Source organism: Tasmannia lanceolata, unplaced genomic scaffold (assembly GCF_043159265.1).
Source record: "Tasmannia lanceolata isolate RefF3 unplaced genomic scaffold, GAP_Taslan_0.1 ptg000015l, whole genome shotgun sequence".
Taxonomy (NCBI): domain Eukaryota; kingdom Viridiplantae; phylum Streptophyta; class Magnoliopsida; order Canellales; family Winteraceae; genus Tasmannia; species Tasmannia lanceolata.
This window is the reverse complement of record NW_027518692.1, coordinates 41,088,783-41,116,171: the sequence shown is the minus strand read 5'-3', so window position 1 is coordinate 41,116,171 and position 27,389 is coordinate 41,088,783. Positions and strand designations below refer to the sequence as shown.

At 38.4% G+C, this 27,389-nt stretch overlaps 1 protein-coding gene across 3 annotated transcripts; it reads left to right on the top strand.

Moving 5' to 3' along the window:
• Window positions 1-281: 281 nt before the first annotated feature.
• Window positions 282-22,451, top strand: LOC143847284 (membrane-anchored ubiquitin-fold protein 3-like). Of its 3 annotated transcripts, XR_013234991.1 has the most exons (4): window positions 282-1,004; window positions 16,170-16,340; window positions 21,734-21,974; window positions 22,052-22,451. XR_013234991.1 is itself a non-coding variant. In XM_077356069.1 (3 exons), the coding sequence occupies exons 1-3, from the start codon at window positions 875-877 to the stop codon at window positions 21,790-21,792; spliced, it is 360 nt and encodes a 119-aa protein (XP_077212184.1). In that variant the 5' UTR covers window positions 282-874; the 3' UTR covers window positions 21,793-22,054. The 3 variants fall into 3 exon arrangements, 2 of the variants coding, with proteins under 2 accessions (XP_077212184.1, XP_077212185.1); XM_077356069.1 differs by having other exon boundaries at window positions 21,734-22,054; XM_077356070.1 differs by having other exon boundaries at window positions 335-1,004; window positions 21,737-22,054.
• The last annotated feature ends 4,938 nt before the right edge of the window (window positions 22,452-27,389 follow it).

Genomic DNA, 27,389 nt, shown 5'->3' with positions numbered 1-27,389 from the left:
GGCATATTCCACTACTTTCTTAGCCACCCCGAGCAACCAAACGGAGCATAAATCTATTTGCATAAATATACACTTGAGGGGCGAAAGAGTCTATTTAATTATACGGTGCCTTCCCAATATGAGAATATAGTTGAAAGTATTCTCACCCCCTGCAGTATGCACGGCCCCGAATGTTGACGTGATACTGGGGGTGCATGCATACTGCGGCAGAGTGAAAATATCATCGCCCTGGTTGAAAATACAAGCCACCTGAAAGTACTAAGTGCCACTCTTTTTACATTGGCATGATGAGCAGACATCTTGGCCACTTATGTTCACATATACGTGCCACATGTACGATAAGGATCGAGACGATTCCCTAGTCGTAGAGGTCCGCCGATCTACCCACCTTCACTCTATTTCTACCCCGTGTCAATCCTTCGCATGCCACGTTTGGTCAAGGAAATTAGGCACCCAACTCAGAGAGAGAGAGAGAGAGAGAGATTTTAAAATTACACAGTGAGATTCGAACCCCCTAATCTGACTTTCCCTACCGAAAGAAAAGAAAAAGAAAAAGGAGCCCCCGCACAAAAGTGGCATCACGATCGCTTCTAGGGTTTCTCAGATCTCTCGTTTCTCGATTCCTATGCTCATTATAAATTTGTAATATGATCTTTGCCTTGGATTTGGATCAAATTGAGTTGTTCTACATCTGATCTCGGTGGTTGAACTTGTCAAAAACTGGTTTTTTCGAATTCTGTTGAAGTTAGGGTTTTTTTTTTCTGGTGGATGAAACCCTAATTAGGTGAATTTGAAGTGATCTGGAGAAATTCGTTTGAATATCTTGGACGGTCCTGATTAGATCGGAAATTTGGAAACGTTGGGGAGAGATCCAATGTCAGAAGAGGAATTAATCGAGCTTAAGTTTCGTCTATATGATGGATCAGATATCGGTCCGATCCGGTATTCTTCTAATTCTACGGTTGGGATGCTCAAGGAGAGGATCGTCTCCGAATGGCCACGAGGTTTGAAATTTCTTATCTTTTTTTTTTTTTCTAATTTCCGATGTGTTTGTGTCTTCAGTCTGGTTGTTTAAATTTCATATAATTGATCGTTATGAATTCGTTGATTGGTATCCACACTTTCGAGAAACGCTTGTGTGTGTGTGTTTTCATTGTATTTGATGAAAGGATAGTTGTTTAGACCTAGAGTAACGCCACATATTTAGTGTTTTGTTTCAGTTTAATGACCCCTTTTTTTAACAGAAGTCATCATTTAACAGTTCAATCATGCTCCAACCATGGGGGAATTTTGGATACTGGTAAAGGAGTAAGCTTTATGGAAATATCAAATTTTATACTGTTTGTATCAAACATGGATTGATGGCCAGGATTGTCCGGCTGTGGAGATTTTTGAAGGGGAGTTCCGCGTGATGATTGGTTCTGATATGTGGAGGTGAAGGTTGGGGGTGGACTACCAACTCTGGTTGTCTGGTGACTACTAACTTAGGTCAATATCAGAGTGTCATTAAACTTCGGGAGATGATAAATTCGCACCACCTGTAGGATAATTCACACCCCTTTGCCTTGATTTGAAGTCAAAAAGCATAAAAAAGAAGGGTATGTGGCAGAATTTAATGCTGTTTGACGTCATTTGCGTTAAAGGGGTGTCAATTATCGTACAGGGGGTGAGAATTTATCATCGCCCTAAACTTTTATTTTGAAAAAAAATTTCGAAATCGTAATTGGAGATGCTTGTTCTAGATGGGTTCTCACTAGGCTTCCACTGTCCTAAGCATAGTTTCAAAACTCCCCCGCATTATCGTGGACTTGCCTGAGTCGATTCCCTTTTACGCTGGCCGCATTCTTGTCGAGTCTGCATTTTGCCCTACAAAGTCAATCAAAACACCTTTTAAGTCCCTTGTTCTCAACCACATCAACCTTGTACTCAACCACATTAACCAAGTACTTGGCTGCGTCACTCCAAGTCAATTAGGATTTGCTTTGGTCGTGTTTTGACCTGCATCTGCGTTTTGGAACATTGGTCCTAAGACCCTCACATTCTCTTCATTTCACATTCCTAAACTCTAGCTCACTCATATCCTCTTCAACAAACATAAGTTCCCACCAAATTCTTCTGTATATATTACCTTTTACATGAAAAAGTTCAGCAAAGATTAGGAAAAAACCCAGAAGAATTTGGTGGGAACTTAACTCAACTAAGCCTAAGAATTTGGTGGGAACTTAACTTAACTCAACTATATATATATTACCTTTTCATCTCGTTATACTCAACTCAACTAAACCTTTGTCCCAAACTAGTTGGGATCGGCTAATGAATCCTTTAGGCCCTGTTTGGTTTGTGGGATTTTAGTGGAAGAAGTAGTCAAAGGGGAAGGTGACAAGCATGGAAGTTGTGTAGGCTTGTCTTGGGAAAAGATTGGTAGTCAAAAAGGAAAAAATGGTAAGGCGTTTGGATGCTAGAAGATGTGTGGAAATTTTTGGGGTGTCATTATCAAAATGAGGGTGGAAGAGAGAGAAAAAAAAGAAAAAAAACAATGATTATATGAGAAAAACAAATTCCACTCTTTTTCTCATGTAAAAACTCCAGAAAGGAGGTTTGCAATTTGAATTTTAGTGGAGGGGACAAGTCCCGCCACATCAGCGCCACCTAGGAAAAACTGTAATAATGATGTCCCCTTGATATTGGGTAGTCAAATGGAATTTGAGCACAAATTTGGCAACCAAACATCTTTAGGCATTTCATACTCCATCAAGAGCCCAGCCGTCTCCCTCTATTTTTGCAACCAAACAGAGCCTTAGAAAATTTTTCATGATTCATTTCATAGAAAAGTGGCAAAGTTTACAACCGGCTGCCAACCTGACGCCAACCCTCCTCCTTTATCCTGGCTTGGGACAGGCTGTGAAAAACACAGGTGGAGTTGAGAAATTTCTTTGGCTAGATGAAGTCAAACTCAGGCAAGAGGAATTGCATATTTCATTGCGGGGCTGGAATTTTATCGATTGCCTACTGATAAAGGTTGTAAAAGAATTTAAGTGGGTGTCAGGAGATATCTGGTTCAAAGTTTTAGGTGATATGAGGTACTTTTCGTAGTAGATTCCAGGTGTCAGGGCTTTTCTTTGAATGGTAGGTGTTGGCTGTTTGTTCGGGCTAGTTCCTTATTCTTTTTGTCTGTCTGAGAACTCAATCTGTGCTCGTATTGTGCTATAATGTAGATAACCCGCATGGTGTGGAATCATCAATGGGTTGCTTTTCATGGAATTGGGGTGCTCGATGAGCATTTTCTGCTGTGTGGGTACCTTGTATACACACACATACACTTATATAAATATAAGTAAATACACACACACACACACTACACTGGGCGCGCGTGCGCGCGCACACACACACTCGTATTCTTGAGTTTGGTGTGAGGAGTTTTCAGTTGCACTTCTCATGTCCTCTATTTTTGTCTACACATTTGTTACAGACAAGGAAAGAAGGGGGTATAGCCATATAGGGACCCTAGGCATGAATTTTGGCATCTACGGTATCTCATGCTAAATTGATTTGTCAAAGTGGCTTATATTTTATGAGCTGATATCTATACCCTTCTCTTGATACACGTCCTTCAATTAAATTTTAATTTCTTTAATTGGCTGTTGACAGCTTGTTGAGAAATTTTAACCGCTAAAGATAAAGAGTGTGGATATCAGTTTCCAGAGTTTTCTGATGAATTATCTAGGGAAATGATTTCTGCGCTCAAGTGTTTTGATAAACACGCGCTCCACTTGTTTGTCGTGTAGTATTTAAAGGGTTTTAGGAGCGTTTTGAGAACCATAATCCGGATCTCCAGATCTATTCTTCCATTATCCTGACTTTCTTACGATTGTAAGAAATAAAACTTTCTTTTTCTTTTTTGATAGGTAAGCTGGGATTGAATCCCCAACCTAAGGGTGAAAGAACACAGTCTTTACCACTGAGCTTTAGGCTCAATCCCTCAAGAAATAAAACTTACTACCATTCAAGAAAAAAAAGAAATAAAACTTACTACAGTAAAATTCGGATTTTCTTACGATTGTAAAAAATAAGACTTACGATTCAAAATTGTAAGAAATAAAACTTGCGATTTAAAAATCGTAACATATGGATTTTCCTTCCAGATTTAAATTTGAATTTTCCTATACTTCTGGAACTTACTATTGTAGAAATAGAACTTAAGATTTCAAATCGTAAGAAATAAAACGTACGATTTAAAAATCGTAAGAATTGAATGCAAATAGTAAAATCCGAATTTTCGTAAAAAAAAATTTATAATGCATTTTCCTGGACTTTTGATGATTTCCAATGATATCAGGGTTTTCAAAACATCATTTTCCTCATAATTCTTTTATTAAAAAGCATAATATTTTATTTAAAAGAGATTTCTATTATGGGAATTAGGGATTTTCATCCCTAATTCTCATGATTTTGGATCTGATCTAGGAAGTAGAAATGAGAGAGAGAGAGAGAGAGAGAGAGAGAGAGAGAGAGAGAGAGATTTTGAATAACTACAATATAGAAATTAAAATCTAATTCCAAACTCTACCTAATTTGGGGGAAGGCCTTGGAATTTATGGTTCTTAGAACCCCAATTCCCATGGCTTCCCCCCCTCTCGCTCTCTCTAAGCTAATTCAGAGTTGAAATGAATTGAAATTATAGAGAAGAGTGTTAGAAATAGGGTTAGGGTTAGAAGAGAGGAAGGAGAAGAGGAGTGAAGAGGATGGAGAGTCTCCACTAAGGGAACTCCTAATGTAGACAATGCATATATAGGCCCAAATAGGGCATCAAATGTACAAAGACTACAATACCCCTAACACAAGTAATACCTAAACTACCCTTACATGTTATTCAACACTCCCCCTCAAGCTGGAGTGTATATGCCATGGAACTCCAGCTTGGTATAAAGAAAACTACAAGAACTAAAAATAACAAAAAGTACATAATCTCACACACATCCATCTTGGTATAACACTTCTCAAGCTGATGTGGTAAATACATGAGGAAAGCATAAACAAAAGACAACGGCCACCATGAACAACATTGAGATCAACGACCATAAGCCCGGCAAATACATCTGCAAATCACGAAGGATCGAACAGTGACACCTTGGCAGGGAAATAATAGCGATCCATCTAGCAAAATAGGCAAACCAAAGGTGCGCACATGAGCAACGGTGAAGCACCATGAGTGGGAACACCAACTAAACAATACAACACCAAGAGAAGATAACCACCGACAGGAAAACCGTCGCCTGGAGAGAAGAAAAGTAGAAGATAACCAACCAACGATGGGGAAATCATCGTCTGGTGACAAGGTTGACGGCATGAACATCGTCGCTTAAAGATATGAAGAAAAGGAGGGAGAAGATAACCGACCAACGATGGGGACACCATAGTCTGGAGACAAGGTCGACGGCATGAACATTGTCGCCTTAAAAGAGCCGACCAACGACGGGGACACCATCGCCATGAAAATAAGGACGACGGAAAACGAAGTCGTCGTCTATAAGAGAGCTGACCAACGATGGGGAAACCATCACCCAGAAAAGAGAGGTTGATAGGAAGTCGCCTGTAAGAGAGCCGACCAGCGATGGGGAAACCATCCCCCGGAAAAGAGAGGATAATGCATAAAGCCAAGAACACAAAGAGACGAACATAATCACCAACAGTACTCCCCCTCGGGCGAAACTACATGAGCCCGGAGATGACATGGTAAGGAGGACAATATCAAGACTACACGAAAAGATAGGGCATAAAGCCGGACAACACGAAGAGACATGAAAACAAGACAACGCTCCCTCAAGAAGGCAATACTAAGACAACAAAGAGGACAACATGATAACACTCCCGCCTCAAGTTGAAGGTCAAATACCTTCAACTTGCAACGAAAAGAAAACAAACATGGCACCGCACCTCTCTTAGACATTTTATCAAACACTTGGCGTGCGCCTTTGACTTCAACACAAAGACATAGAAGACATAGAAGACAATACCGGGCAATGTAAACAAAGAGATGACATCAAGCCAAAAGACATAGAAAAAACAATGGGAAGGAGATGACAACACTCCCCCTCACTAGACAACACTAAACAATGGAAAGAAGACGACGTCCACGGCACTAAATCTTTTTAGGACATTTCATCGAACACTTGGTGTGCACCTTGAAGAAGAAGACAAACAAGGCACCACACGTCTCTCAACATTTCATGGAACACTCGGTGGGCACCTTGAATAAGAACACAAAGGCCATAGAAGGCAATGGAATAAAGTAATAAACTATACAAACACAAAGGCCATACAGGCCAAAAAATATTGAAAAGAAAAAGTAAAGAGATTTCGGGTGGAGATTTGGAAATGGAAAATGATTTTGGGGAGTAGATCTACAAAAGAGAAGAATAAAGGAATTTGGAGTTGTGGGTGGAAGGTCAAATGAGATTTGGGAAGAAGATTTATTCCCAAGTGAATTCAAAGAGAAAGAAAAGAAAGATTTGGGTTGGAGGAGAACCCAAAAATGGGTTTACAAGAGGGAAAAAGTTGTTATTATTTTCTTTCTTTTTTGTTTGGGATTTTCGGCAACCCAAAATGGGTTTTCCTAGAGAAAGAGAGACAAACCTTTGCGCAAATACGAATGGATGGGGGATGAATGTGCAAATGTGGAGAAAAAAAGAAGAAGAAATATATGGATGGAAATGGCGAGAGATAAGTGAACTCTTCTTCTTCTTTTCTTCCCTGGATCTTTGGTCTGATACCATGTTAGAAATGGAATTTGGGTTAGAAGAGAGGAGTGGAGAGGATGGAGAGTCTCCACTAGGGGAGCTCCTCATGTATACGATGCATATATAGGTCCCAATAGGGTACCCAATGTACAAAGACCACAATACCCTTAACACTAAAAGTAATACCTAAACTACCCTTACATGTTATTCATCAAAGAGAAAGAGAAAATACCTTAAAATGAAGAATCTTCAATGCTTCGAGGGTGCCGGTCCGGTTCCTCAGGTTGATCCTTCCGCCGATCTAGCCTAAATGCATTTGAAGAGGTTGAGAAATCCTCACTTTGTGCCTAACTTCTCTTCCGGAAATTTTTCGGCTAGAAATCCGGTCAGATTCCGGCAGTCTTCGGTGATCTCCCAACTTTGAATTCAATAAAAAAGAGGGAATTTCCCTTCTTTGGAGAATTTTTGAGCGGGATACTGAAAGCCCTTTTATAGGCGCTAAAAGTAGGGAAAACTTCACAAAGTTCTTTCTGGGACTAAAAAATTTGAAATTTACGATTGGTTATCAGATCGTACGTTCAAAACTTACTATTTGATGCAAAATCCTACGATTGTAAAATTTGAAGCTTACTATATTGGCTTCCAGATCTTACGATGGTAGGTTTAAAACTTACGATTTGATGCCAAATCTTACGATTGTGAAATTTGAAACTTACGATTAAGTCTCAATTCTTATTATTAAAAAATTTGAAACTTAATATTAAGTGCCAAATCTTACTATTGCAAAATTTGAAACTTATTATCAAGTGCCAAATCTTACTATTGGTTACCAAATCTTACAGTAGTAAAATTTTGAAGTTTACTATTGGTCACAAAAGTTATAATCGTAAAATTAGCGATGACATTTTAAGCTGAGCGTTGCTGGGTTTTCAAGCTTGATTTTTCTGGGTTATGGATGTGTGTGTACTGGGCTGGATCTGGATCTGGGTGAGTTATAAGGTCCACAAAGTTTAGAACTCCACCAATTTTTGTTTCTTTAAAAGACTTTTAGGCTCTGTTCACTTGTTTTCCCGGGAAAGGAAAGGAATCTGACGTGGCAAAATGGGAAGGAAAGGAAAAGAAACTGTGATTTTCCCTTGCTTTCTCGCTGTTCACTTGCCCAGAAAGCGAGAGAAAATATGCAGGAAAGTTGTTTTATCGCTGTTCACTTGTCCAGAAAGCAAGGGAAAATATGCAAATACAGATTTGAATCATAGTCATGACAACTGATTGTCTAGATGCTAAAAAAATGTAAATTACACCAATATATTGAAGACTTAGATGTAAAACAAGAACAGGACTTACATGTATAACAAGAACTGGACAGTTGACATGCCGTATCTTATCAATGTTCTGCAAATACAGATTGGAACTTTCTAAATAAATAATTGAGAACCCAAACATGCACTTACATCAAAGCAGAACAACAGGGCATAATCAAGATTTACTTTAAAAATGTCGAACCAGAATGTCATTTTAACCGGGTACAACACCCGTATTCCTGACAGAATTGCACTATGAAGAACAACAGCCCTCAGTCTTGAAAGATCCAAAGTATCAAAAAAGACTATTATCAGCATGGCAATGATAAAGCTGCTATCGGTTGAATTTCATAGCCAATTCGTAGATATTAGGTAATTAATTATATAACAGAACTAATATAACAATATCAGCTTCTCTAGTTTGTATTGATGCTCTTGCTGCTGTTGATGATGGATCAGATTACTTGTGATTTTTTTTTAGCATACCAAATGATGAGAAATCCGACCCCTAGATTAATAATCCACTAAAACCAAGAGCAATGAATCAAAGGCTATATCAGATAGATGATGCAGTACAAGGAGTCTGATGCCCTATTAGTGAGGAGATAAGAAATTCAAACAAGATGAGAGATGAGTACAATTGAATCAATTGATGGTAAGAGTAAAGACTCTTCCCTGATGGGGAAAACCCCTTTATCTCATCCGGTTGTGAAAATGGGCAAGGAACAAAACGTTCTTCTCTGTATTGCTTTGCTCTGATACCAGTGAAAACCCACGTGACAGAGAAGATCTAAAAGCACGATGCAATGCTTGGATGTAAACAATGCAATGCAAATAGTGAGGGAGAGCACAGAGAGAGTTCAATAATCAATTGTTTGGGCTACAGTGGCATAGGGACTTCTCCTCCCAAACAAGGGGCTGTTAGTTGTGTGTTTTACAAGAGTTAACTCTTCACAAATAAAGGGATTAGCATATATACTCCCTTATCCATAACCGTTTCGATCCAATGGGTAATAACACACCAACGTGGTTTTACATGTATAACAATTGAGAGATTGAGAGAAAGATCAAAAGATAGATACATAAGTACATAAGGGAGAGGATTTATTTCATTTTTCTTTCTTTTGTTCATAAATTGCTAAATTGCAAACCATTCTGTTGCAAGTTACAGAGTATTTTCACAGGTCAAAGAAATCTAAGGCCAGATAAGGTATCATGTGCAGCTTACCTTACCAGAAGAGGCTCCATACCCCGAATAATCGTAACTGCGAAAGACAAAAAAATCCTCATCAATAACAAATAAAAACCCTTTGAATTGCATCAAAATCCAAATCCCAGAAAACATAACTCTTCATCAATCATCCTATTATTGCAACCCTTCTCCATGAAACAGAGAGAGCATCAGACCAACAAATGAATTAAAAATAAAAACCCAGCAACCAGAATGTACAGGTTCAAAGACAAAAGGAGAGAACTTAAGTCAAGGTTAACAAGAGCTCGAAAGAGAATAATTCAATAAAATATCAACATCAAAAGAAATTACAATCAGTTGCTTCCTTCCAATAAAGCAGAAAAAGAATGGCAAACTCGATCTCAAGAACTGATAACAAAAAAACATTAAGATAAACAACAGACTGCCAAATGAAACCTCAATTCGAAAGCATGATCATCCAAAGAAATTACAAGCAGTCGCTTCCTACCCATAAAGCTGAAAAGAAGGGCAAAATCGATCTCAATAACTAATAACAAAAAAACATGAAGATAAATAACAGACTGCCAAATCAAACCCTAATTCGAAAGCATGATCAAGATCAAAAGGAATTACAAGCAGTTACGCCATACCCAGAGAGCAGAAAAGAAGGGCAAAATCAATCTCAAGAACTAATAACAAAAAACATAAAGATAAACAACAGACTGCCAAATCAAACCAAAAATAAATAAAAACCTAGTCATCCCACAAGAACACACATGAAAAAAGTCAAGTAATGGTTGAAAAAATGTAAAAACAGAACTCCTGAAATGTAGATCTGAACACATCACCTTTAAATGAAAAAACTCCATGAAAATTAGTATTCATGTAGGTGTTCAAAGAGGAAAAAAACCTTATTTCGTTGAGAAGAAACCCAACCCCAAACCGAAAAAAAACCAAATCCAAGCCCTAGATTCGTCATTTATCCGGAAAAAAAAGAGAAAATGAGAGACAGAGAGAAGATCTGACCTTTTGTAGCATTGCCGGAGTGTTGAGTTCGCCGGAGGGGATGAAAGTTGCCGGAGATGACGAGGGTTTTCTTCTCGCTGGGGCGGGAGAGGAATGGAGGATGCGTGAAAGTCTCGATTTTCCTATCGATTCGAAGGGAAAATAGTAGAAGGGTTTGGCGAGAAAACAGATTTTCCAAGTATTTTTTTCGTATTTTCTACGTCAGTATATATAGATTCTTGAGAATGTAAGAGAACATGGCATTTCTGCTTTCTCGGGAAAAAAATAGCGACTTTCCTTTCCTTTCATGCCTCCGGAAGACAAGTGAACAGAGCCTTAGTCAACTTCTTCAGGCACCGAAATTTTCAAGATTCAATATTGGAATCCTCGTGGTGACCTATCGTTAGCCCGAACTTGAAAAAATGGGGTGTACACAAATGGGAGTAGTGAAGATATCTGATTTTTGCCCGATCGGCCCTGTCGGGAGCCTCTACAATATCTTAGCCAAAGTTCTAGTGGATAGGATAAGATAGGGCTTCCCAAGATCATCTCAGCCAACCGGTTAGCTTTCATTCATGAGCGTCAAATCCTTGATATTGTTCTCATTGCCAATGAGGCGGTGGACTATTATATGAGGAAGGGACGAAAAAAGTATTTTATGTGAACTGGATCTGGAAAAAGCATATGATAGGGTGAAATGGGATTGTCTAGATTACCTTGTGGATTGAATGGGATTTGTTGAAAGGTGGAAAGCATGGATAATGAGATGTGTATCATCTGCATGGTTCTCCATTCTTATCAATTGATCCCCAAAAGGCCTTTTCAAATCCTCAAGAGGCCTTAAACAGGGTTCTCACTATCCCCTTTTCTTTCTCTGATTATAGTTGAGACTCTCAACCGAATAATAGAGAAAGGTAGAAGACATGGGCTAATTGAGGGATTTAGCGTTGAGGAACATGAAGTAATAGTTACTCATCTTCAATTTGCAGATGATACTCGTGTTTAGTAAGCTGGTAGAGGAAAACATCATTAAGTTGAAGGCGGTTCTCTCCGACGCTATCAGATTGTGACTAGGCAAAGGTCAAATTTTCATAAATCCAAGCTCATTGGAGTCAATACGTCATATGAGGAGAACAATCATTTGGCTAGGTTACTTGGGTGCTCGGTGGACAATCTTCTGTCATCATATCTTGGCCTTTGTGCGAGGAAGATCACACAAGAGGTTATGGGATCCGATTGTCGAAAGAGTGGAAGAAAAATCTTGACACAGAAGCAAAATTTGGTTTCGCAATGAGTAATAATTACTTTAATAAAAGCAATATTGGCCATATCCCAATTTACCATCTCTCTATCTTTAAGTGCCTAGCAAGTGTGATCAATCAGATTAAACAAATCCATAGGAGATTCTTATGGGGCGGGTTGGATGAAAAAAGGAAGATGTCACTAGTAAGATAGGAAGAGGTTTGTAAACCTTTGAAAGTGGGGGATTAGGCATAGGGGGGACTAAAAGGAGTAAATTCTGCTCTGCTTGGCAAATGCCTATGGAGATTTGGTCAAGAAAGGGATCAGCAATGGGTAAAGGTTATTGATAGTATGGAGCGCTTCCAAGCAGTTAGTCCTCTGATGAAGATATAACCAGGCTAGGCTGACTTTTTGGAGGGACATTCAAGAGCAAAAATTCAAGTTCAATGATGGGATCAGTTATACTTGTTGGAGGGACATTCGAAAAGGGGTGATTACGTATGGTGTTCGCTAAAATAAAAGGATAAGCATAAAGTTAAAAAACTTCAATAAAAAGAAAACAAAAAAAGAGCTCACGACTAAGAAAAAAAATCCCTAAATTTTAGGAAACAAAATAACTCTCAGCAAAAGGATAAATGAGTCATCCACTTTTCAAAAAAGAGAAAGTTACTTAACTCCCCACAAAAGGGGAAGTGGAGATCGTGAAGTTGAGCGATAAGGGATGAGGTGACAGTTGCCAGCAGTTGCCAGCAGTTGTCAACGACTTCAAGATAGTTTATAAATAGGGGAAGATCCTTTAGAAATGGAGATTGGATCTTTTGGGGAGAGAAAAGCTACGCGAAAGGTGACAAAGAAGAAAGAGAAGAGAGAAAGGTGAGAAAATATTCAGCTAACGGTTTCTTTTTTCTTCTTTCTTTCTTTCGCAGATTTTTTTCGGAGAAGAAGACCTTTCTCTTTCATGAGAAGGATGAAGAAAATTACCTTAGAATCTCTTCCAGAGACTTTTTAAAAGTTCCTTTAGGATCACTTCCCAAAGACTCCCTAAAGGGAGAAGACTTTTCTCTTCAGGAGAAAGATGATAAAGATGACGGTTTCCCTCCAAAAGATAAAGACAACTGTTTCCGCAAAAGAAAGAAGAAAATCCCTTTAGAATCTCTTTCCAGAGACTCTGTCAAGGTCCCTTTAGGATCTCTTCTCAGAGACTCCCTAAAGGGAGAAGACCTTTCTCCTCCAGGAGAAAGATGATAAAGATGAAGTTTCCCCATAAGAAAGAAGACCTTTCTCCTTTTGGAGAAAGAAGAAAATTCCTTTAGAATCTCTTTCTAGAGACTCTCTACAGGTCCCTTTAGGATCTCTTCTCAGAGACTCCATAAAGGGAGAAGACCTTTCTCCTTCAGGAGAAAGATGATAAAGATGAAGGTTACCCAAAAGGAAGACGAAAGAAAATCCCTTTAGAATCTCTTTCCAGAGACTCTCTAAAGGTCCCTTTATGATCTCTTCCTAGAGACTAAGGGAGAAGACTTTTCTCCTCCAAGAGAAGGATGAGAAAGATGAAGGGTCCCCAAAGGGAAGATGAAAAAGGTCCCCGGGACAAAGAAATTCTATCCAAAATGATCTGTTAACAAAAATCAGATCTTTCTAGAGGATAATTAACTAAAATGTATGTTTAGATAGGAACCTCTTAATGGATGATTAGAGGTATTTTCTTTCTTCAAGAATTGTAATTAATGGTCATTAGAGCCGGAAGTGTACGATCCCCACCAAAATTAATAAACCTCTTCTCGCAAGAGGAAAATTTGATCTCAATGCATTTTATGTGTGTGTGTTTGTCTTTTTTCATGCATGTGAAATTTGTTGCGAACACCTGTATACTAATGTGTTCCCGCTACTATATTGTGGGTGAGAATTCTTCCTTATTTCAAGTTCACTTCATCCACTGACCTTTGGCTAGGTTGGAGAGAGGTTATTGAGGGTGCAGATAGAGTTTCAGACATCTAGACAGAACCCCCTCCTCTTTCCACGAGCCTGGGAAGCTAAAAGAACTTTGATGGATCCAGCTTAGGCAATCCAACAATCCAAGTGGCTAGGATACATGTCTACTTAGGGATGAATTGGGATCCACCAGATGGGCCTTCTTGGGCTCATTAGGAATCACAGACTCAAATGAAGCAGAAGGGAGCATGATCCTTCAAGGTTTTAGGTTGGTGGAGAGTGGAGTCATGGACAGGCTAATAGTCAAATAAGACTCTCATCATCATTAGATGGTTGGATGGTAGTCATCCTCCACCATGGAGATTTGTGCATTTTATTGAGGAGATTATGGATTGTGCGGAGTATTATGAGCTTGTATTCATGAATGGTTTCAGATGAAAATTTTTGATGGCTATATTCTTGGGAATCCTGGACCCGCGGGAATGGGCGAAGTGTTGAGGAATGAGCTAGGTGAGTTGTTATGGGCTTTTGCCGGGCCCATCGATATTGCTGACTCTACGGAGGCAGAGGTGCATGCCGTGCATCAAGGTTTTAAGTTGTTGGATAAAAATATTTTAGATACGTTTGTTGTGGAGGGGGACTCTCTTAACGTCATTCAATGGCTAAAGGGTCCTCTCAAACATCCTTGGCGGTTTGTTAGCTTCTTTGATGTGATTTGTGATCGCAAGGGATCTTCTTCCATCGTCTTCAAGCATGTTCGGAGATCCGCCAACGAGGTGGCCGATCGTCTTGCTCGGGAGGGGGTCTTCAAAGAAGATCTAGCATTATTTGACTCCCTTCCTTCTTGAGTTTCTGTAGCGTTTTCTATTCTTCTTCCTCTCTTCTTTCTCTCTTTTGTTTTTGACCATCTCGGTCTTTTTTCCATAAAATTCGCTACCATTCAAAAAAAAAAGAAGGTTTTAGATGTAAAATACACTCGAGAAGTGCTGCGATGTTAATATTCTATCCTTTTTATTTGAATAAAAAAATCACATTACAGAAGGCCTGTGCTGAAATAGAAACTAGGAATCACTTCTCTATTTATGTTGCTAGACATGTCAGTATATTCAATTTTTCCTTTGTTATCATGTTTTGCACTTTTTATCTATGCCTTTCTGGATCATCTGTCATTGTGTTCATTACACATTTTTGTGCCCAATTTATGTAGCGTTGAGCGTATTTTGATAATTTGATGTAGATATGTTTTCCAAATTACACTAATTTGTTGGGCTATGTCAAATATTTTGACACCTGAAAACACTTTGGCCATAAAAGAATACTATAATAATGCCCAAGTATAGTAAGTGAATTTATAAAAAGACATTCTTATCAGTGATGCCTCCATACTTAAGCCTTTGTTCCTATGGGTGATTATCCATCATTAAACTGTCTCTAGTCTTCAGCTCTATCTCCTTAGGAGACTGCCATTTACACTATTTGGGATGAAGCCATCTTTTATTCTGAGTGGATTACTGATCTATTAAGGCATAAGATGCTTCTGATTTTGACACCCAATACTTACAATGGATGTAGCAGAAAGTAGCTATTCTAGTTCAATCGCCATCTCATGTTCCTAAGCTTCTACCTTTCTCTTACAACTAAAACCCTTCTTATTCATTGGAAAATTCCAGATCCCAGTTCATTTTGATATCCCTCTCCTGCACTTTGACTATAACCTATCACCAATTCTTAATCTGAATATTGTTTGGAAATTTCGATCTCAGTCTTGCAAACTTTAGCCTCTATATCCTATTTTTCTTCTACAGATGATAGTACCATCTATGGTTAAATTTTTTTTATGCAGTAGTAAATAGTGTTGTTTTCAGCTAGATAGTAAAGAATCTAGCCAGTAAATAGTCGGTTGGCAATACATCTGATGCTGTTTTTATCTATTTCTTCCATTTTTGGATATGGGAGGAAAGCCTTTAAATTTATCTTGTTTAGCCAATTTCTGCATTCTGCTTTTTTTATGTTGGACAGATCTTTCATTCTCTATCCTTATCAGACTAATTGGAACGGAGACAACAATTAGGGATGTGAGAGAATATTATTTGCTATTTCATGCTTTATGGAATGGGCTTTACCCTTCAGTTTTAAAATACAATTCTTAAATTATACAATTTGAATCAGATTTGATCTTTAATGGTACTATCAAATGGTTTACATGGTTTCTCACTTCAACTATGCTTTGGACTAGGAATACTAGGAATATCTTAATGATATTAATAATTGAGCTAATTGATGACCTTCAAGTCTTCAACTTAAATTGTTTTTTTTTTAAATGAAAAGAATTATTTGTAAGGTCGATATGGAGAAGACGTATGACCATGTGGATTGGGAGTTTTTCAATTGGTATGCCTTAATGTTATTAAAAGTCCAGCTCTTTGAGCATATTGAACCTTTTTGCACTTCTCCATTCTTTGAGAGGGACTTTTAATCAATAATATTGTTCATTTTTGTGTTGGTAAGCTTTTATAGTTTCTCTCTTTTTCCCTACTAATGTTTGAATTTAGTGAATTCTTAATTTTTTTTTTTTTTAATACTATCAGTTTCATAAAAAAATATTGTGTTATTTTACATAATTTGGAGGAAAGCATGTTGAATGATTGTGGTTTATTATTAAGTTAATCGTTGTCACTTCTTTTGCCATAATGTTTCTCTTTTGTCATGCTGTTTTGTGTTGATTTTGTATAACATCCATAAAATTTGTGTTGGTAATAGATAAAAAAATTGTACCGAAGGCAGCAAATGATGTGAAATTGATTAGTGCGGGCAAAATTTTGGAAAACAACAGGACTGTTGGTCAGTGTAGAGTAACTTTTGGTGAGCTTCCCGGAGGAGTTATAACCATGCATGTTGTTGTGCAGCCATCTTTGGTGAAAACAAAAACAGGTATGCTGCATATTGACTTAATGCTGTAGTGATGAATATCAATGCCATGGAATGTGCCCCCTGCTGATCTAGTAATATTTAGTAATACATAGCTTTTACTTAGATTCCCTTTGAAAGAGGAGTAAATTCCATGGAATGTGCCGTCTGCTGGTCTAGTAATATTTAGTCATACGTAAACATTGAAATCTAATGACCAGTTAGTGTGAGTGCGAGATAGGTTCAGCCATTTAGAATTACTCATCGGTATACTTTTTGGTTAATGGATATCACGATTTTTTTACTCAGAAACTAACAAGTTCCTAATGGTGGCTTGTTTCTAGAATTTTTTGAAGGAATTTTTTGATCTAGTCATAACTCTTTTCTAGAAATTTTAAATGAATCTTTTGATTTAGCCATTACTCTTCTTAGTGCTTTCCTCCGCTTCCGAAGCATCCGTCGACTCTATGGGACCCGTGAAGGCCCAAATAACCTCTCCATGCTCATTTTTCAAGACTCTACCAATTTCGGCCGGGATTCCCGAAGCCATCAAAGTTGAGCTTCAAATATCGAGGCACGGGGAGAGCCCATTCTTGTACAATTTTATGCTTTTGCACTTCCACAAATCTCACACCACCTTTCTTATAAGTCATAGGCTGATACAAATCTAAACATAGGGAGAGTCTTTACCCATGAGATTGTCTAAGGCAATCACTTTGACAAAAAGGAAATCAGAGAATTTGGGTATCCCTTTAAATACTCTTGCATTTCTTTCCTTCCAAAGCACCCGTATATAGCTAGAAAGGATATGTTCCATAACACTTTTCCTTTTTTATTCCAAGGTGCCGCCGACCAATTCTAAAGGAGATCAATGAGCTTTGCAGGGAAGACCCAGCAAATGCTGAATCTAGTCAACACCTTACTCCAAATCCCCCTGGCGATTTTGCAGAGGATTAGTGAATGATTTACGGATTTGCCCGCCTTTAAGCATAGAACACTATGATCAATGATGAGAATCTCCCTCTCCGGAGAAAATCCACCGTTTGAATCCTCTCATGAGTTGCCGCCCACTCTCTTGGGGGAGCCTGTATTGCCCACACACTAGCTACCTTGGAGGACGCCGGACTAGACACTAGATTGTGGTAGAAAGATTTGACTGAGAAGTCACCCGATGTGTTCAAAATCCAATCCCGTTAGTCTTCCCCATCCTTTTTTACGTAACCCTCTTCAAGCAGCTCCAACATTCTAGTAATGGATGCGAGCTCTCGATCAAAGAAGTGCCTTCTGAACAACGGTTTCCATACTACACTCATTTATTCTCTCCATGTTATCGTTTACAAACCCGTCCTTGCAAACAGCAATAGTGAACAACTCCTTTAGAGTTCGATCATAGCACCATTTATCCAGCCAAAACTGAATCCTATGTCCTCAGTAGACCCTGTAACAAATACCAGCTGCAAACAAATAATTAAATCTCAAGATATCTCTCCAAATCTTTACCCCTTGGCATCTGAAGTTGTCCTTTGACACCCGGTGACCCGGCAAAGAACCATATTTGCCTTTAATCACTCTCACCCAAAGATGAGACTCCTCCTCCCCACACAACAATTTTCCAACAATGGCAATATTTGTTTCCTTAATCATCCTGATTCAAAGGTCTCTTCCTTTGATGAACTTGCATACTTCTTCCCATTTTACCAACGTGATGCCTCGCTCATCATCCCCCCCCCCCCAACACACACACACACACCCACCCCCACACACACCAAAGAAAAAGAAAAGAAAAAAGCGTCTTTGGATATGCTCAATTCTTCTTACCACACTAGTGGGCCATTTGAAAATCGACATTTGGTATATCGGAATACTAGTGAGCACCGCTTTGATAAGAGTGATTATACCTCTCCTTCGCTCAAGCTTTTCATATTCATAAATGGAGTGCATTAGTTGTATTGAGCACCAATTCCTCAAGTAAAGGCTTCTACAGCTGGTTGACAAAAATGAGAATCCCAAATCGCATGAGTAAGGTAAAGGCTTCTACAGCTGGTTGACAAAAATGAGAATCCCAAATCTCATGAGTAAGAAGTGGTACATATGCGTGCGAAGACGTCGGCCAATTTCAGTTTTTGAATCATTCCTTCAGTGAAACCAGACGAAACATTGTCTAAGTTGCAGGTCATCACAGGAAGAAAACACTGATGAATTGGTTCGAAATGAGCTGCACAAAAGAAGGCAGTGATCGTATCGGGAAGTCCGGAGGATGGCCGGAAAGTCCCAGTACGCCAGAGAGGTCCAGCGTGATCCCCTTCTCTCTGCCAGGGGTGGTAGCCCTACAAGGGGCAAGTAGAGGTAGGTGTGATTCCCTATTGGCATGCTATACGTTGTGACGGTGGCTCCATACGGTATCGAGGTCCCATTTAGCGATGTTTACCAAGTTTCTCTTTCAGGTATCCAACTTGTTTTCCACTCTATCCACAATATGGTCCCAGCTCAACTTTTTCGCTCTACCAACCTCAAGAGGCAACCCAAGATAAGAGGAAGGAAGAGTGTCCACTTTACAGCCCATAATGCATGCCAAACCTTGAATCACCCCCTCCAGATGGATACCAAACACTCTAAATTTGTGGAAGTTGGACCTTTGCCTCGTTACTGCTTCTTAACATCTCAATATGGCTTTCATGTTTTCATCACATCATGCGAACTAAACAAAAGAGTGTCATCAGTTAGCTAACTGTAGGTGAGACATTTCAACTCCATTCTCCCCAATCTTGAACCCTTGAATTAATCCACATGATTGACCTTTCTCAATAAGACGACTTAAGGTCTCAGCAACAATAACAAATAGGAAAGGAGATTGGGGTCCCCTTGCCTTAAATCCCGAGAATAATAATAATAATAATAATAATAAATCTATGGGAGAGCCATTGATAAGAAATGAAAACCAAGCAGAGGATATGCATCTGAATATCCAAGATCTCCATGTGGGACCAAACCCCATTCTTTTCATAAGGTAATCCAGGCACTTCCATTCCACCCTGTCATAAGCTTTTTCCATGTCCAATTTACATATAATAACACTGCAAACAATCTTCTGGTAATAATCCACTGTTTTATTTGTTGTCAATGAACAATCAAGGATCTGTCTCTTGCTTACAAAGGCCCTTTGACATCCTGATATTATTGATGGAAGGACTGATTTTAGCCACTCTGCTAAAACTTTTGCAAGTATCTTATACAAAAAGACTTCCAACCAAACTGTTAGGGAAAATTTTCAAAACTGATGAGGCTCCCTTCATATTTGGAATCGAGGTAAACGTTGCCCCAGTGCCACGGTCCAATTCATTCCCTTCAAAAAATTCCGTGAAAAATCGAATAATGTCATCCTTCACATAATCCCAACAAGACTAAAAAAATGCAAGGCAGAAGCCATCAGGGCCAGGAGCTCTATCCCTCCCCAAGGAAAAGACCCCTCTTTCAATCTCTTCTTCTGAGAACGGCCTCTCATGTTTTTTCTTCCCATCATCCCCAAGCCTTTTGATTCTACCCCTCGGGGATAGGACGCAAGGTTTCTTCTGTCGAGAACAAATGATGATACAAATCAATAATTTCCTTCATGATAGCCTCGTTATCCAACAAGTCTCCATTCACTCTCAAAATTTCAATGCGGTTTCCTCACTTTCTAGCACTTGCTATTCCGTGAAAATGAGCCGTATTTTTATCACCTTCTTGCAACCATCTCAGTCTTGATTTTTGTCTCCAAAATATTTCTTCTTGTAGAAGGATCCTTTTTTGCTCCTCTTTCATTTTCGCTTCTTTTTTCTAATGTACTATCTCCTTCCAATTTCTTAGAATTTCGCGAACACTATAACGAGATGCTTCCCTCTGCGATCTGCTCCATGCTATAATGTCGGATTTGATATCAATCACTTTTTCCCCAGCCTCTGGACCCGGACACAAACTTTCCTTCTCTTTAGCTGGTCACAAGTATTGATTTTTTCCCTTACCACCGTAGAACGCCACCACTCTGGGCAGTGTGCCAAGGGCTTCCATATACAAGCATTACGAGATACTTCTCTATTTAATGAAGCCAACCTAAAAAAAGGAGCGAATCGAGAATGGTCCGTTTGGGTCCGGGGACCAGACTCTATGGTCTGATTCATTAGGTGAGCAATAACAGGAATAATGACCAGAAATAAGGGTTGAAAGGCTAATAATCTCACTCTTTTAGATTACGCCTAAATCTAAGAGACGAAAACACCTACCTCTCAATTACTTCTTTGGCCCTCCTACTAGTTAGGATCTTGGCCAAATTCTTATAGGCACTATGCACTAATCTGATTGGCTTGAAGTCTTTAAGCTCGATGGATCCCTCCCTCTTTGGAATAAGCGTGATGAATGTGGTATTCATTTCCTTGCCTATTATATCTCTGTGAAACTCGGCCATGAAAGCCAGAACATCCTCTTTGATTATCTCCCTGTATCTCTGATAAAAAGCCATTGGAAATCCATCTGGACTAGGAGCTTTCTTTTTCTTCATTCTAAATATTGCAGCTCTTATTGGTTCTTCCTCAGTCTTTCTCCAGCCATTCCCTTTGGTCTTGCCTGATCTGCTTGAATTCCAAACCCTCTAGCTTGGGCCCCCATTCGACATCCATTGCATAAAGCTTGGAGAAATATTACTTTATCATGCTCTTCAAGTGGGCAGTGTCGTCCACTAATTCTTTCACGTATGCCTGCATCTGTTTTTTTTTTTTTTTCCGGATGTTAACATACGCCTGTATCTCACTTCACAATCTCTTTATCTTTCAGATATCATATGTCATAGCTTTTCTTTTGCCAGCTTAACTTCAACATTATATCTGCAACTTTACTTTCCAACAATGGCATACATTATTTCAGATATTTACATGCTGGGGAAGGTCTCTTAATTCCTTAGTTGCTACAATACATGCATGCTATTGAACTGAACCAGATGAGATTGGGAAGTGAATACTTGTCTCATCTTTTTATGTTTCTTCATCTTTGTTAGAATTCTGTTCATCAAGCATGAACTTTGGTTTATTGAAATCTTACAGCGATAGCAAATTTGGGAGCTAGTGTCTTGACAGCTTATTTGGGTTATATAGCTTCTATGGGAAGGAGTTTTTACATGGTGTGTGCTTAGGTGAATTCCAGTTTTTTCCTCAAAATGTACAGTGGGGCCCACTTTATAGGAAAATGATTCAAACAGTTCATTTGTTGGGCCACAATGTAAATAGGCTGGCACACCCGGAGATCATTTTACCTATGAAGTGGGCCCCACTACTTTCCGAAAAAAAAAAAAAAAAAAAAAACTGGACTTCACGCCCGTATACCATATAAAATATCCTGTGATAAGATTGTAGTTTGTTACTGAAAGCATCTTATAATTCATCTGTTAGCAGAAAAGAAGGTTGATGATATGCCGGGGAAGAGTGTCTGTTCGTGCTCCATATTATAGATAGAATCTGAGATGTGGTGCTCCACAGTTGGGTTTGGCATTTTCAGAATATCTTGCCTATTCTATCCATTGGAGCTGTTGGGAAGACTAAACATCATAAAACCATGTCTCTGTTGTGGACCCTTTTGCATTCACCAAAAGGGTCGGCCTTTCACAATGCTGGTTCTTGTGCTCCTGATATGGTGCGTGTATTTGTGCTTGATGTTGTTATGTATAAATCGAAGTTGTACTCTTAATACTTACCATGGGGTTTTGGCAGAAACACCAGGTGTGACTGGAACAAGGGTTGTCAATGGATCCATAAGGTCTTGTGGATCCAGAAGATTGGAACGTTAAAGGACAGGATTTGGGCATAGTAGCTGAATCCGAACCGAGTCCATTGGATCTATATCTTAAGGTCCAAAATTGTTGCAAAAAAGATTCGACTGATGAAACTGATGAGTGATCCGAACCATTGGGACCAAGACTAGCGTGGATTCGATCCAAAGTAAATATCCATCAACATGCCTAATTGGAACTAGTCGTAACTGTGGATCTTGGAACTAGTCATAAGTTCATAACCCTGTAGTTAGCTAAATGTGATTCGGCAAAACTTCGAGTTTAATACAGTATTGGTTCAAAGAAAAAATCTAGTTATTAAAATGGTTATATAAACGAAAGGAACACTTCTAAAACGTACTTCTGTTAATCTAACACGAAGAGTGCTCAGTGAAACCTTATTTACAATTGTCGAGAAGCTTACTCGAAACCAAAAGCAGACTCAAAAAAGCCGACAGACTCTGACTCTTGCCCCCAAATCTTCAAGCTATGGCTTACAAGCATCCTCATAAAGTCATAACTCACTATTCAAGAATGTTTGCTTTACATGCAAGACTATTTCGAATATCTTTAAAACATAGGAGAGTTTTCTTATGGCTTACATCTTCTGAATGAAGCTTTTAGCAATCAATTTTACTTTACATCTCTTAATTTTACCTATGGAGTCTCTTATGATTATAAATACCCATATACAGCCAATTGGCTGGACTCTTAATTTTTCGAACACGGTTTCATTGAGAGAAACTCTTCTGTTATGGCTTTGAGCCACTTAGTTTATAGATTGATTGCTCGTGAGGGCTTGAATAAATGAAAATACAATTACTTAGCCATTTTGCACTCACTCAGATAAGTTATATAGTTATCATTAATGGTTGACCTTCTCACTTAATGTGATGATAGAAAAAACTTTTTGGTAGTCTTCACCACCAAACATGTACAATGCATACTGTTAACTAATGCCTTTTGGTGTACCAACCATTCTTCGATCCCCAGCAACAGTACTATATCTTGGTTCTCCTCGAAGGTGATTTTGCTAGGCACTGCACTCTCATTGAGGTTGCCATTCTTTGAGAAACTGGGCATGTTTAATCCTGACAATGCACGTATTATGGGTCAAACAACAAAACCTAAAACCCTTAAATACTTTAAGATAACATATGAAAAGCAACTTACGATCATAGGAGTCATTCTTTTTATTTGCATGTTATAAACTCTCGCTTTAGCTAAACAGCACAAAGGTGCGCGTTTCTCGCTTCAGCTTCCTTATCACCTATAACTCGTGAGGGCTCTTATGTATACTTTGCAAATTATAATATGCACTATTGGTTTAGAGTTTCAACCCACGACCTCAGGCAACCATAAGTTGCACCATATGCTCCACCGTTTTTATCTTTAATTCAAGTTAATTCTCTTATAGCTAGAAAATTCAAATAAAAGGGCAATTCCTTCTACCACCACCCTTCAGAGTCAGAATCATCCGGTATGTAAGAATCAATGACCTTTACGAGATTGAAACTCTTGGTGACACACTTATCCCTTATAATCACTATATATTTCTCTTCAATGTACTACGTAGCATTAATGAAATCAGTAAAGTCAAGTGAAATTAGAATTCTTCTTTTACCAATCCATCCTCAGGTACGTGGTCCAAACATTGAAGCCACTTTTTGGATGAATTTATTATCCACTCGATTCTATTTATTTCCAAAATATTGACTACCTCATTGTCATTTAAGGTAGGCCAAGTCTAACAATGAGAGGAGTGCAATCCAAATCCATTAAGGATTGCCCTGAATAGAATCCAAATAACTAAATGGGAAATGTAGAACGAGAGAGAATCCAATATACTTCCAAATTTTGATTAATTGCCAAAGGATTCAAGTTTTCTAGAATTAGGTTTTGGTTTATATGAAACTAGTATTTAGAAAATGATGGAGAGCTACAATGGATTTAACACCTACATTATCTCTTTTTCCCGATGTTATGGTCTAATCTCCTCTACTGAGCATTTGACTCTCAAGAAAACCTCACATAGAATTAAAAATGTGAATAGCAATGCCTTAATATATCCGCTAATCTTTTTCGGAGTACTTACTAAATAAGAAGCATAATATACTAAGATAGGACGTTACCTTACTTTTCCTATCATAATGAACCTAAGGCATCTATAATTTATGTGTCATCTATTATACACTATACCAAGTTCGATCCCTCTCAATTGATCCTACTAGCTCACTATATCCGTAGGACTCTTTATGTTGCCTTTACTAGAACCCATTTGACCATCTTAGTTAATGTTGTCATTTTGAAGACCAAGAGTCGTAAAGTGGGCATTTTTAAGGTTTTGAATCATAAGCCTTTGACAATACACCCATAACCATCACGTGATCAACATACTTTACAGTTACCAACCAAATTATAAGGGTACTTGCAAGTGCCTCGAGAGATCCTCAGAATATTCACCGATTTCATTCACGAACTCCTTCGCATTTCTGGGTAGTTCAGATTGCAGCCAAAATAGAGCTCTTTCATGATTACTAAACTGATACGTTTAGAACACTCACACTCTTTATAAGCATCTTTTAGATGTAGGTTTAGTGGCCTAGTTCTTTAGTAATGCACAGTCTAGAACTATACAGACCAATTCTATCACTTGTTAAATGTTCTGACTTAAGTACTCAACATAACTAGATATATAAGGACACTAAGATATCTAAGGTTGTAATGCTATAGATACAGACTTACAGTTTCAAATATGCTCACTTATAAAACCTATTCAGTCCATAAATGAAGTTTAATTTACTTTTTCCACGATTTAAATAAATCTGACTTCAAAAGAATGACCAAAATGTTTAGAACCACACTGATACATAAGGTGCTTCTGATTAGATACTAGAAGTGTCACCGTGGGTTGTACGTTGGGCCACATCACAATACACAATTGGTTCTCTCTAGAAAACAAAATACCACAAACTTGAAGAGACACCGGACGTGTCATCATGACCCTTCCATTGGGCCGAGCCACGATATACAATTGGATCTCATATACAATACATAATAATCTATTCTTATAGAAACCAATCTGATTGTCTAGAGCCACAGAAACACACGAGTGATCCCGACAAAACACCGGGCATGTGATCGTGACCTTCTGTTGGGCCGACCCACGACACAGTCGATTTTCAATTCATGTGTCAAAATATTGTGATTCCGGTGAGATACAAGGCATATCATCATGGCCCTTCAGTTGGGCTGAGCCACGACATACAATTGGTTCTCACTTGGTAACACAATACCGTAGCATGGTCAATTCAGAGGGATATTGACATAACTTGATGGTCTCTCCGGGTAAAAATTCAACAGGAATAGTTCAAGTTTACTTCCGGGTAAAAATTCAACAAGAATAGTTCATGTCTACTTTTTTCCGATGTACTAAACTGGAACTTTTGAAACTTCCAAGAATAAAAATTACACCTACACAAACAGGGCTAATGTTTTAGGGATTTGCTAATGGCACTCATTAAGGTGCTATAAAAGGTAAACTTACACCTGTTTCAAAACAAGTATAATTTCATATTATCAAAATTGTCAAAACAGGTGTAATTTTATATGGGCAGTGATATTTCCCCCTTGCAAAAAAATAGCTTCAAGAGCGTCCTTATTATTTGATTTCTGCAAAGTCAACACGGTTTCCACTTTTTTAAGCACCATCCACTCTTTTTGGGCACCACACTTTGCAGAAATTAACCAATAGGGGCGCCCTTGAAGCTGATTTTTGCAAGGGCACCCTTCATTCTATCATTTCTCTTAGCATAAACTTGGGGTCTTTCCGGGTAAAAATTCAACATGTTCACTTTTTTTTCCTATATGTGTAATAAAGTGGAACTTTTAAACTTCCAAGAAAAAATAAAAATACACCTATCCAAAAAGTGCCATATGTTTAAGGGAATTGCGATTGGCACTCATTAAGGTGCTATAAAAGGAAAATTTACACCAGCTATGCAATTATACATCCAACGCCGTGTTCCAATCTGTCTAGGTAGAAAACAGATGATAATTGCCTCTGAAGGCCTCCTTTGGTCATGAATCTTTTAAAATGTTTTTCTTAGCTGAAAGATTCCACTTGTTCCTCGGATATCAAGTTCTAACTATATTGAGACTTGATTGTGGTTAGTAACTATGAACTCGGTGCTTGGAATTTTCCATCCATGGGCTCTAAAGGTTAATAGGATAATGGGATTTTGTGTAGTTGATTTCTGCTTATCTGAGGTTGGTTAGTTATTTAGATTCTGACGCGGTCTAATCTGTTGAGCAATTGTGATTGCATTATTGAGAAGTGGTTGCAGTGGAGATGGTTTATGATCTCGAAATTTTTGGGTTGACCAAGTTAGAAGACGACATGTATAATAACTTCTATACTGTTCGATGGATATTTGTTAATTCAGAAAGATGCACCAAAATCTTTGATCATTCATTTTGGTTTCAACATTTGACTTCAAGAGAAGTAATATAGTATTTGTGAATTGTTTTGGTGGCCAGAAATAATCAATGTAACTTTAATTTTGTTCAAGAATTGGAAACATGCAATCAATCATCAATAAGGTATTATTCAGACACCTCACTTGGCAAGAGACTCAAACTGCCTCGGTAACATATCAACATAACAATTTGCCTAAGATCTCATCTACAAATTGATGTTTTATTATTATTATTATTGGGGAGTGATAAATCGACTCCCCAAATTGATAAATCGACTCCCCATGTGTCTTTCTCTCTCCTCTATGTTAGAGAGAGAAAAAAGAGAGAGATAGACACATGGGGAGTCGATTTATCCATATGGGGAGTCGATTTATCACTGCCCTTATTATTCTTCTTACCGCTTTTTCAATTTTATTATTATTCAATAAAAGGAAAAATTCCTTTTCCTTTTGTTTTCACATTTGAGTTTGTCAGGACATCACGGTCATGGTCTAGACAAATTTTACCATTTAAAAAATAAGGCTACTGATCCAACGGTAGGAATTAGTCTGATGATGCAATTCTGGGTTGGAATCAATTAATGGAAAATTGGTAAAATAATGATATTTCCACCCCCATTTGTTTGTCCTGTTAGGAGAATAGAATTGGGATATTGTGGGAGACAGGTTGTAAAAAAAAGGTAGTTGTCAAATCTCCCCCTTTTTTTTATTATCAGGGCCACCCCCTTCTATAATAATAAAAAAGCAACCATAAATATGCTAGATGGGGGTCCGAGAAAGAAAGTGGGGCCAATAAGCGTG